A 13398-nucleotide genomic window follows, 5' to 3' on the forward strand; every position below is an offset into this window, starting at 1 on the left:
ACATGCGATGCGGCACAAAAACAATATTCTGAGCTAGGCTAGGCCTGGCAACAACAGTATGATTTAAACTTGAAATTCATTTAAAATAACGTAATAATGGGTAGAAAAATAACTCTAGCAACATGTACCCTTAATCAATGGGCAATGGATTTCAATGGGAACTTCAACCGTATATTAAACAGTAGGTTTTACAAATATATTCTTTAGGCTCTGTCTGATTTTTTTAGTGAGGCAGCAGTGGCACCGACCGGCGGATGGGGGTATAAGCCTTGTACGTAACGTAGAGGTAGCCTAGTAGCAGCCTAAGTTAGTAGGCTTAGCCGTATATTAAAATGTATGCATATTTATTTTTCAGGTATAAAAGTTGCAAAGGAGAAAGGTGCTAGATACAGGCTAGGACCCGAACTTGAAATTAGGTAATTTAATGAGGGGATTATAATTGTTGAAAGGGTTTTGTCGCTTGAAATAGAAATAATATAATAATACAATCACTATTATATAATATAATACTAGACATATTAGGCTTATAGGGTAAGAATAGATGATGTTTATATTACTTATTATTCTCCCTAACCTAGTGGTTATGGATGTGGTGACCACTTCTTTGAATCGGACACTTGCCTGCATTCATTCCAAGTCCTTGCTCAACTCTTGAGTTCTCCGCTCACAGAAGACATCATTTGTGAAACTGGAATGTAAGTACATTATTACTATTTTCTTGATCAAAATACATTTATGATATATACACATTAAGAATATACAGTATTGATACATAGGACATGATGATGAAGTCTGAACCAGAACCAAGATAGACAAAAGATGCTTTGAGTATTCTGTGACATGTAAGATGACTGAACACCTACAATCACCTATTCACCTCTGAAGTATTAATGTTAATTTACAAAAATAACATTTATTTATCAATTGAATTTCAGGCCTATAATACACAAGAATGTTAGGTATAATTGCAGGGTAGTATTCTTAAACAAGTAAGTCAATCTATACTGTAATACAATATTATATTAAAGAACATCTACTGTATATATGAGCCTCTATGTCTCTTGATCAATAATCTAGGCCTAAAGCTCAAGCTTTATGTGACAAAATATTGTGATGTGCCCATATATGGACACAATGATGCCATATTTGGGCATATCACCACCATATTTGAGCACATTACACTTTGTTTGTCAAATTAGTTTGATAGTGTAGACAGAGCTTTAGATACTATAAATACACATTTGTTGAGGGATGAGGTAATTTATTTACTATATAAATTAAAAACTTATTACCAACATTCACTCAAATATTTTTTTAATTACAGAAAGATTCTTTTAATCCGTCCAAAATCAGCAATGTGTAATCATGGAAACTACAGAGAACTGCGGTGGTTTACGCCATGGAGTAAACCCCAACAAGTTGAAGATTTTTACCTTCCAGAAATTATATCTGATATAACAGGACAAGTAAATATACCTTCCATGTCACTTCACCTGGTTTAATGATGATTATAAAGTTGTAATGTAGACACGGTCAACTGAAAGGATCGATATTTTTAAAACAAAAAGAAAAACGATATAGAAGTTATTATCAATATAAAATGATATGTGCTTCCACATGACCTACTGTGACCGGGTTGTGTAAATGCTATTTTAATTCTAAAAACACAGTCACAGACTTTCACTAAAAATAGCGAAAAGATCGATATTTTTAAAACAAAAAGAAAAACAATATACAGTAAATGTTATTATCAATATAAAATTATCTGTGCTTCTACATGACCTGTGACCATTTTGTATATTTGCAATTTTAATTCTAAAAATACAGTCTCAAAGTTTTGTTACTTCACTGATAGTTTAAAAATGTTGAAATGCATTTTGGAATACAGTTGGCAACATGGAAAATGACTCGCATGAACTTTACTGAATATTTCAATCATACCCATAAAAAATGTGTTTAATGAATAAGAATGTTCTTTCTATTACTTAAGAAAAGTGTACCAATTGGTATGGGTGTAGTTTCAACACATGATACTTGTATTGGGCCTGAAATCTGTGAAGAGCTATGGGCTGCTGAAAGGTAATATAGATAAAGGGGGATTTTATTTTATTTATTTTTATATGGTTCTTGTTAGCACCTCTCAAAACATTGGTTAGCTTTCATGTTTTATCAACGGATTTTAATGACATGCCTAGACCTAGACCCTTTTAGGCCTAAACTTTTACAATAATACATGTATCATGCTAAATGAAATATATGACAAAAGAGAATGAAAATATTTGCATTTTTCCATTTTTTTTGTCCCCAAAAGAGGCGCACTAAAAATTGAAAAAAAAAATCTAATTCTAAAACGTCAAAATTGTTAATTATACACTAGAATCCCTCTTTCGGGACATCCCATTCAGGGGACACCCATTTTTACCACAAACCAAGGTTAACACGTTTCAACACTACAACCAAATCGAATGAGTAGCTGAGTGGTTAAGTCAGTGGAATTGTAATTACGTAGCCATAACATCGGCATGGGTTCGATGCTTCATGGTTCTGGTGGTAGTCTTCTCAGATAAGGACTATAAACCGTAGGTCAAGTTAACCACTTATTAAGAGAACACTTGGGTCTTTAAGTTATCCCCTTAATAGAGGTTTTATTTAATATAAAAAAAAAATTAAATCCAGTTTATTTTGTAGCCCACATGTAGCAATGAGTCTTGATGGTGTTGAGATCTTTACCAATGCTAGTGGAAGTCATCATGAGTTACGAAAGCAGTTTGAAAGACATGACCTGATGAAGACTGCTATGATGAAGGTAATTAGAAGCTTACGATTTATGACGACCTACGACCTACACACATTGTGTCATTGATCGTCATTTGGACCTTGAATATTCTATCAAAACTTTAAATCAAGTGAGGAATATTTCCCAAACTCCCCATATACGCAAAATGAATTACATGTAAGAAGTGGGTTCAATGTCGTTGGAAATTCACATCTTAATCATGTTAAAAGATAAGAAATTACCTGATAAATTGTATATACAGTTGACCCAATACTGCACTTTCGGAAAACCAGAAACTCTCCTAAAACCACACTTTTTTCCAGGTACAAAAGGTCCCAAATTCATTTTTACCATTAAAAAGACATTCTGAATACTAGACTTTCTGGAAAACCAGAAATATTTGGCCATCCCAACGATGTCCGGTATTGAGAGTGTATTAAATTTGTATGTAAAGTTGATATCATTTTTTTTACATGAATATACTGTACCTAAAAACAAGATCAGGAGAATTTGAGGTATTTGAATGTTCTTTGAATGTTTTAACAGTGTGGTGGTGTATATTTATACTCAAATTTACGTGGCTGTGATGGGGAGCGTGTTTATTATGATGGCGGATCGTGCATCTGTGTAAATGGAACTATGATGACTGTTGGTAAACAATTTGGAATTGCTGAAGTGGTAGGTTTTAATTAATTAAAACTTCTATATAAGTTTTGATTATCTAAAGCTCTGTCTACACTATCAAACTAGTTTGACCGGCGGTCTTTGTTGTCCGGCAATCTCTGTTGTCCGGCGATCTTTGTTGTCTGGCGATCTCTGTTGTCTGATGGTCTTTGTTGTCCGGCGATCTCTGTTGTCTGGCTGTACATTTGACAACTAGTATTGCTCCACCAGACCACAATGAGGGAGTTGTTATCTAATACAATTTTGAACCATACAACAAAGGTCCTAGTTGTCTAATGATAGGATGTTTACCTATCATTTGATTAATTAACTAATTAATTTATAAAGAAAAATCCACCCCAACCGAGATTTAAACCTGAAATATTGTGATGCAGACATCTACCATCTGTATATAGTGTATATTTCTGTAGACTATATTGAACATCAAACTACTAGTATTTACATGAATTCATTTGTGAAGTTATCAGAATATTGTCTGAAATGATTTTGTTTGTGTGTCAACAGGTCCACCTTAGTGCATTTGATTGAATTGAACTCTCATTGTCCTTATAACTTTCAAAGACTGTATCAAACACCTGACATAAGATTGCTTACTGTTTTTATAGGATGTGGATGTAGCTACAATAGACTTAGAAGATGTTAGAAGCTACAAGGCTGAAATCAGCAGCCGGTCTAAGCAGGTAACATAGCTTATACTTAAAGCCCTGGTCACAATTCGCCATATCTTCCCATGACGCAAAGCAATGATATTTAATGATTTTTATTCATATATTTTTTTTTCTTTTTTTCATGTTATTACTCATATTTCAACAAATTATCTATTTGTAGGCAGCTCGTTCTGGAAGTTTTCCAAGAGTTTTTGCAGACTTTTCACTCTCTAGGCCTGGGGATCACTTACTGCAAACTACAGAACCACAACAATATAAGTACCACAGTGTAGTAGAGGAGATTGCTCTAGGTCCTGCATGCTGGCTTTGGGATTACTTGCGCAGAAGTAAACAGGTAGAGTTTTTACTATTTATTGATGGTCGGTTGGTAATCCGATCTCTTTGCTGTGTATCATACACAAATGCATAGCATACCATAGGAACACATTATGCTAAATTCTAGAGAAAAAGTACATGAAAAAAATTATATTTCATCTGGAATAGGCTGGCATCCTATTCAGGGATCTTTGGGCAGTAATTCGCTCTCTGGTGGAGAGGCTCCAGTCCTATGTGCAACATGACTTTGGATACAATTTCAATTAGATTCAGTTTTCCATTTATCATTGAACAGCAAATATCATAGACACCTGACAAAAGAATACCAAGATACAGTACTCAGTATTTTGTCCCATCATAATAATAATTGTAAAAAAACATTATTTTTACTTAGCAAACATGATATAAAAGTTATACAATAAAATGCATAATTACTGTAAACTAATAAACAATAAATCATATGTACATATTATATATATTTTGTATTGTGTTAAATAGATAATTTATTATAGAATTAGATAAATTATGTTCACCAAAAAACCCCAGTAATAATGGATTAAATTGTAAAATCTCTGGCGGCTAAATTTTAGATATTAAAACTACTATTAATCAATCTATCTGCCATGTTGAAATAGTTCAAATTTTGTTTTTATGAGCAATTCTCATTTCATTCATTATATTTAATTTGTAGGGTGGATTTTTTTTGCCATTAAGTGGAGGCATTGATAGTTCATCAACAGCTTGTCTTGTGTCATCAATGTGTCATTTAGTATGTAAATCCGTTAATGATGGAAGTAAGTACTGTACATATAAGTTTGATGATTAATGTTTGTATTATGTTGATTCCATAATTTAAACATTAAAAAGAAATCAGCCTTGCACAGAGTAGTTAATTTAGGTTTGAAATAACGTAATTGCGTTTATCCTTTTTTTAATGAAAATTATGTTGACAACCAATTTTAATTATCAACGTGTAATATTCATAAAATTACTGTAATCAATATGACATTTAACACCAAGCTCATTTTTTACATTTAATCTATTCAAAAAGAAAATTTATTTAAATCCCTCTGTAAATTGTATTTAATATATTATATTTCTATTTTATTAAAGATGTATTGTCCCCCAAAAACATGACAAATATAGATTAATGAAATCAGATTTTGAATAGGCCATTTTGCAGTTTTAATAAAGTTATTCACTTCTGTAAACAAAATCAACAAAAATATTTATTTCACTTATAAAAAGACAAAAAGAAACGGTTAATTTTAAGCAAAAACCATTGTCTGACAGACAATTTAGGTATATTTTGCTTTAAATTACATTTAATATTTTTTGTTCGATCCAGTTTTTGGTCAAAGTGAATAATTATTATGTGACATTAAAATGGCGTATTCAACAAAAAAAATATAAAAAATTATTTTTATAGCTGGACAATATATCTTTATTTTTATTTTTCATGTCCAGATTTAGAAACTTTAACTGATGTTCAGAATGTAACTGGTGATCCTGATTATATACCAAGTGACCCGAAGCAATTAGCTAATCGTATTTTTGTAACTTGCTATATGGGCACCGTGAACTCTTCTGTAGAAACTCGGAAGAGAGCTCAAATGTTAGCCCATCAAATTGGAAGGTAAAATACTAATTTGCATTATTTATTTTAAATAAGTAGACAAAATAAATTAACTTTTGAATTATTTGTGTTGATTATGTGGATGAGGAGTAAACAACTGGTAAAAAAATGCATGGTACTCATTAATATGGCTTTACATTGGGTTGACTTGCTGATGAATTCATTTTGCAGGTAGATTTTTAATTACACTCGCAACGCACGCAATACCTAACTGTAATTTAAAGAAAAAAAAGGTCAAATGTGTTTTTGGTTGAATTTAACCATTTATTATGTTATTTTATAAGTGAAAACATTTTGTTTTGTTTTTTTTGTGAGTGATTAACTTTATTAAAACTACAAAATAAGCTATTCAAAGTCTGATTTAGTTAATCTTCATTATTCATGTTTTTGTGGGACAATATATATATTATATAGCTACAATTCAGGATTCTTCTTGTAGATGCATACATGATAGAGCATTGTAAAAAGTTATTTTCGTAATTAAAATATTTTTCTCTCCACAGTGATCATTTGTCCATCAATATTGATTCTATTGTGAAAGCAGCCACTGACATTTTTGTGGATACTACAGCTAAAGTACCACAGTTCAAAGTTAATGGGGGAAGCCCAAGAGAGAATTTAGCCCTCCAGAACATTCAGGTATTTATCCCATTTTTATGGGGTGTGGCATTTTATTTCCATTTATCATTTCATTTGCATATGAATTGAAAATTGTTATGAGACAACTTTACACAACACAATACTAAAAACAGTACAAAACCTTTACAAAATAAATAAAATGATATTAGATTGTTAGCATCATTGATGTTATATTATTACTAATAATGTTATGTAACTAAAAATATATTACACACTTTGATTGTACAAAATGATCAATTGAAATGTTCCCCATATATAGACATGATGATGTCATATCACAACCATATTTGGGCGTATCACAACCATATTTGGCACATCACATGCTCAGGGGTAGATGGTGCACACTACAAGTTGATTTTCCATTGGTCATCATATATGGGCCTAGCGCGTCACAGAAAATTCCCGCAATTATTTCAAAATACAGAGTGTGCAATAGAAATAGCCCCAGTATCAACAAATCAAATGGCTAAGAAACACTCGGGTGTGCTTTAAGAGATTAATCGCTATGGTATGTTTATATGGTTACAGTATATTTATTAATCATTATCATATTCATATATTCGTATGGCAATTCATTGACAATGAAATAGATTAGTTTTTTACCACACAGAGTAAGTCAAAATGAGAATACAATAAAAAAAAAAAAATTTAATCCTTAATAAAAAATATAAGTTATGATATGAATGTTTAAATCTTATAACAATACATCTTCATTTTAAAATATATCTTTCATTAGCTGCCAAATGAACACTTTATTTTTCTCCTTCTTGAGGAGAGCTCAATTTTATTAGTTTCCTCTGATATGATTAGCAATAATTAATGGAAAATTATATAGATTATAAAATTATATATACTACGGCTATTAACCAATCAGATGCTGTGGATTAGTATATACTGAATTCAAACAATTGCCTTGCAATGAATTAAAGGTGCATATTTGAATTAGCTTGTATAGTAATGATGTACTATGTCACGCAATGTTACAGCCTAGCTAGTCATGCATGTGTACAATAATGCCTGGTGGTATGATTTACTGTGGTTTTACCCATACATGGTTCAAAATATAGCCCTAAGAGAAGAAACATTGAAGTATAACCTCCAAATCATTTGGGGTTATATTTTACTATGTCACTCACCCCAATCAATAAGTAGTACTAAGTGACACAAAAAAAAAATGGTTCATTTTGCATGTTGTTGACACGTTGCACTTTGATCAGTTTTTTATTGATTGATGATGATGACTAGAAGTAGGTGTAGTATTAATGGTAGTTTCTTTCTAAACCTGACATCAACATCTAGTCATCCTTATGTTGCTTTAATTAGGTTCCCATTGTATCTTTGTTTCTTCTATATTTTTTATTTTTTTTTATTATTTATATTTTATATATTTATTATTACTTGACGTTGAGAAATTTTTATTATGATAAGTTTATCTTAATTATGTTTAATTCTCAATTCACTATTACAATATTTCAATATTTTGTGTGTGGTATAACAAACAAAACCCTCTTAGTAAATTTTAATAATTTCTTAATATCTTTCTCTCTCTTATCTCTTAAAATCTTAATAATTTCCGTAATATTTTCGGAGAAACCATCAGTCGTCAGTCAGCCAACACCCGCTGAGGACGGAGAATGGTTTCTCCGAAAATATTACGGAAATTATTTTAGTGTGAGTGTCGTAGAACAGTATTAAACCTTAATTTAATGTTTTCGACCGATATGTATAAATCTCTTCATTCTCGTTTATTAATTATCTATTTTTTAACTTTGTAGGCTCGTAGTAGGATGGTTTTATCCTATTTATTTGCCCAGTTAAGTCTATGGTCTAAAGACCGTCCTGGTGGTCTTCTAGTACTTGGCTCAGGCAACGTTGATGAATGGTAAGCAATGATGCTTTTAAAGTAGAAGTATTTTGAAAGAGTTAAACATTTTATCTACTAGTAATTTGCATTTGAAATATATTGGTTTGTGTTATTGTTATGACATTGACATTAAACAGTTAGTTTATTACAAATTACACATATACAGTAACTACTGTTTTATTGTTTATTTAACTTTCAAGTAGATTTGCATTGATCAGGTTTCATCATTTATTGCCTCCCTCGAATAAATATTCGAATTAATACTTGTCAGATGTTTGTACCAAGTACATTATGATAATATTTGTCAAGTCAATGACTCGAATTCATGACCTCCAGATCAAGGTACAATTACGTCAGAGTAAGGTGAACATTTGACCAATTAGAGATAATTGTTGTACTGTACTGCTGAAACAAACAATTAAGTTGTCCCATTATTGTATGGTTTTCTCTGTAAAGTCCAGAATTCCTTTTAAGAAATTTTTCTGTGTGTTTGGTTTTAAGATGTTATGTTTATTAAAAATCTTCTAAATGTTTTAGTTTACGAGGTTATTTAACAAAGTATGACTGCTCAAGCGCTGATATTAACCCAATTGGTGGCATCAGTAAAACCGATCTACGAGGATTTATTCTATTTGCGAAAGATAAATTTAATCTTCCAGCTTTGGAAAGGTAAGTTATTTTGTTGTTTTCAATTTCAGAATCCATTGTCAGATATTGCAAGAAATGTTTCCGAGTGGCGCACAATGTGGTTAAATCATGAAAATGTTTTTCTTTTTATGTTAAGCTCTGTCTGCACTATCAAAGTTTATGTGACAACAAAATGTGATGTGCCCATATATGGACATGATGATGTCATATGACTACCATATTTGGGAATAACACTACCTTATTTGGGTACATCACACATTGATACTGTAGACAGAGCTTTAAACTTGTAGCATCAATGGATTGCAGATTAAACATTAGAACAAAAATATGACTTTTGTTTGAACATTGATTTTGCTTAGGTTATAAGATTATTGTCTTAAGTGAAAGTATCTCACTTAATGTTATTGGTGAATATAGAGTCATGTTTCATAACAGATTTATAATAAATAACTGTAATATTAAAGTTGGTGTTGGTGCAGTACCCGCTGCTTACTTGGGCTCGAATCTAACCACTAGCCATCAGCGCAAGCTCGGTGGTCTAGAGGTATGAACGCCAGGCTAGTGATCCGGAGGTCGTGGGTTCGAGTCCCACCCGAGAACTACTTGCAAATTTTTTCGCAAGTATTCTCAAGTGTACTTAGTATGAAGTACAAATTACGTCAGAGTAGGGCAAAACATCTAATTATTCAACTCCCTGACGCAAAACTACAATTACAATCCTGTAATATTACAGTTATCAAAGTCAGTGCACCGAATTAGTGTTCTAAATTTCTATTGTGTGTCTCATGAATTGTGTTTTTTATATGTCTGTTTTTATGTTTATGTTCGGTTGTAATCTTTTAGTCGATACAAATCAATATGTTATTAGCAGACTGACAATAATATACGATTCATGGTTCTAGTAATTAAGTATATATCTTGCTTATGACATGTTTGGGAATCCTAAAAGCGTTTTATGTCAAAGTCATAAAACAAGAATATCAAACAATTTTTCTGAACTCCACACCTTGATAACTCAACTGCTATGGCTAATACTGTTGTTATAGCTTGGCGTTCTGATGAATACCAGCATGACACTTTGAGATAGGAAACCATATCAGAAAAAATATATTAATGTAATTTTCTTATGTGAAAAAAAGGCTTAATCTTCTCAATGTATCTGCCACATAAAAAAGTTTCATAAAATGCCTATTATTACCATCATTTTTTGTGTATAATTTCCTATATAATCCTATATATCTATCAAAAGCATGTATGGTGTAAAAATGTTTGTTTTGTTTTACTCCAGTATCATAAGAGCACCACCTACTGCTGAGCTTGAACCATTGGCTAATGGACAGATAGCACAGACCGATGAAGTAAGTCATTTATTTTTTATTCACTGTTAATTACTGTCATCCTTCTCATTATAACCACATCGTAGAAATGTGTGGTGAGCTCTTATCGTAATAGTATCATTTGCCTGGTACTAGGATAACACAATGATGTGTTTTAATCACTCAATTACTTTGTGGTAGTAGTTTTAATTAGCTATAAAAGCCAATCTCATTTTGTCTTATTATTATTTAAAAAATTAGTAATATCTAGTAGGTCTATGCCTTTGTCTTTCTGTCTATTAAAAGTAAAATTTCGCTTTTTTTGTTTTTAAAGTTTTACTGCATCTTTAATTTTAGATTATGTTAATAAAAAAACAACAGTATTTGATTCTAAAATGCTTATAAAATTTGTTATCATATAACTTCCACTTTGCTTACTTCAGATGGATATGGGAATGACGTATAGCGAGTTATCCTTATTTGGGCGTCTCCGCAAGATGTCATTATGTGGTCCTTACAGCATGTTTCTGAAACTTGTGCAGAAATGGAGCGATGTTTTTACGCCATCACAGGTAAATGTATTGCAATTGTTTGACTAGAATTTAGTGTACCTTACCTTAGGGTACAAATACCGGGCTTGTAATGCGTTGGTCCATAAACCTTCCGACAAGGAATTTCGTGTATTTGGTATATTATAATGGATTCATATTTTTAATGCTCTTTTTCAAAGCGTTGTGAACTAATGTCAGCTTTCATCTCCCTTGAGGGTCCCTTTGTGTTGAGCTGGCGCCAAACAGCACATATTCTGTTAGGGACTCAAATAGACCAATACACCAAGATACCCCGCTACTCTTTCGATTAAATCTCTGTCTACACTATCAAACTAGTTTGACAAAAAAAGTGTGATGTGCCCAAATATGGTAGTGATATGACATCATCATGTCTATATATGGGCACATCACATTTTTTTGTCACATTAAGAAGCAATGGAGACAGGTTGAATAATTTATATATATTTTTCTAATAGGTTGCAGAAAAAGTTAAGCATTTTTTCCGCACATATTCAATAAATCGTCATAAAATGACTGTGATGACGCCTTCGTACCATGCAGAGTCGTACAGTCCTGATGACAACCGATTTGACATGCGACAATTTTTGTACAACCCGTCTTGGTTATGGCAATTCCAATGTATCAATAAAGAGGTAAGTAGAATTGTTTTTAAATATTAAAAAATTTCTGCACACATTCAATAGCGACCTTTGATCTATGAAAAGTGTCGAAAGTGGTTTGGTCGAAAGGTGGCCAAACTTTTTATCCTGTTTTTGTCTGATATTTTGCGGCATTGTCAATGGAGACTACCTCTCAATTTTTCAGGCGATGTAATTTATTTATATTTTAATAATTGTTTAAGATCATTTGTCAGTAATATACCATACTATAGTATTTTGTTTTTAAATTGTAATCAAAACCATGTTTCGAGCTGCTGCTCATGAGATGTAAATAGTCGTATAATAGATAAAAATAAAAGTTAGTGGTGGTTGATTATAATAGTTACCAAATTCACTGACAGAATGCTAATTTGTAGTAGTTAATTATGTTGGTGCAGTACCCGCTACATTTTTGGGCTGTGTATCTAACTCTAGTCATCAGCGTGGTGGCATGGTCTAGAGGTATGGACTCCAGGCTAGTGATCTGGAAGTTATTCCCAATTAAGAAAATTACTCAGTAATTTTTTCGCTGTGTATCCAGTACAATTATGTCATAATAGGGCAAAATATCTGACTCATTTATTTTAGGTTGACTTGATTGAGAAATCCATAGAGCTTAAAGATTCACAAAGTGGATCGCGGAAAACAGCAGATTATGGAGATGATACTCCTCCCAGAAACAAGAAAACATTATCTGAACGCCAAGAGACGGACTCAAGACAACCAAAACGAACTGGTGTGTTCGTTGCAACCGAAAAAACTGCAGTTCGGCAGTTAGAATGCGAGACCAAAGACACAGTAGATTGTCAATTTAAAACAAACTCAGATAATTCAGATGTATGTGAAAACATCACTTCAGACAATGAATGGCACTTATCAAATTTGGATACCGTAGGATTTGATAAGGGCGGTATCCATAATGAGTTGCCGCGTAATGATAAAAAGGATGTAAAAGTATCGAGAAAACGACCCTCAACAGGTTTGTTGCCTGGTGAACCACGAAAGAAGCAACCGCATTTGTGTCTGTTAGCGTCTAAATTGTCGAATGTTGGAAGTACCGTTGGTTCTTGGTTAAAGAAAATAGCAATGTAGGTCTAGTTTTACCAAACAGTATATGCTATCCCAAGGTCCAGGGTACAATCCTGACCTGGTGTCAGGGTTGTAACTTGCGACTTTTTCAACTCCACTATATAAGCCTCAAATTACTTCGTTTATAAGCACGATATATTATATTTTATCCATTCTGTAATTGGCGATTTTTTCGCTGTTTGGTGTGTATGAAAAAATATATAAGATTTTTTGAAAAATAATAATTGGTTGGTAAAACAATGGATACTTGTAATTTTTTTAAAACATGAAACAAATATTTAAAGCTGAAACACTTTAGTTTTAAACGTTGTATTTAATATCGATTATACGAATGATAAATGAAATTGATATACTGTACATATTCCAGAGGGTTGAGTAATCACAAATCGTAACTTTATTTAAATGCTTTTATTGAACTTTTCATATGTTATTTAGGTCTACTTATGTGCACACATACATGAAATAAATAAAATTTATATTATACATAAATTATTTTATCCATATTTACTAGTAAAACAGCAGTAACTAATATTTGTGTGCATACATTGAATTT

General features: G+C 32.0%; 1 protein-coding gene across 1 annotated transcript; it reads left to right on the plus strand.

Moving 5' to 3' along the window:
* The first annotated feature begins 28 nt into the window (after positions 1 to 28).
* LOC144853466 (glutamine-dependent NAD(+) synthetase-like) lies at positions 29 to 13360 on the plus strand. The gene is made up of 19 exons (XM_078711166.1): positions 29 to 181; positions 356 to 416; positions 579 to 695; positions 936 to 989; positions 1325 to 1466; positions 1991 to 2079; positions 2689 to 2806; positions 3323 to 3454; positions 4066 to 4140; positions 4289 to 4462; positions 5135 to 5237; positions 5911 to 6079; positions 6583 to 6718; positions 8494 to 8600; positions 9120 to 9251; positions 10519 to 10588; positions 10990 to 11118; positions 11574 to 11750; positions 12345 to 13360. The coding sequence occupies exons 1-19, from the start codon at positions 97 to 99 to the stop codon at positions 12846 to 12848; spliced, it is 2574 nt and encodes an 857-aa protein (XP_078567292.1). The 5' UTR covers positions 29 to 96; the 3' UTR covers positions 12849 to 13360.
* Positions 13361 to 13398: the final 38 nt, after the last annotated feature.

The sequence above is a fragment of the Antedon bifida genome, chromosome 1 (assembly GCF_963402885.1).
Source record: "Antedon bifida chromosome 1, ecAntBifi1.1, whole genome shotgun sequence".
NCBI classification, from domain to species: domain Eukaryota; kingdom Metazoa; phylum Echinodermata; class Crinoidea; order Comatulida; family Antedonidae; genus Antedon; species Antedon bifida.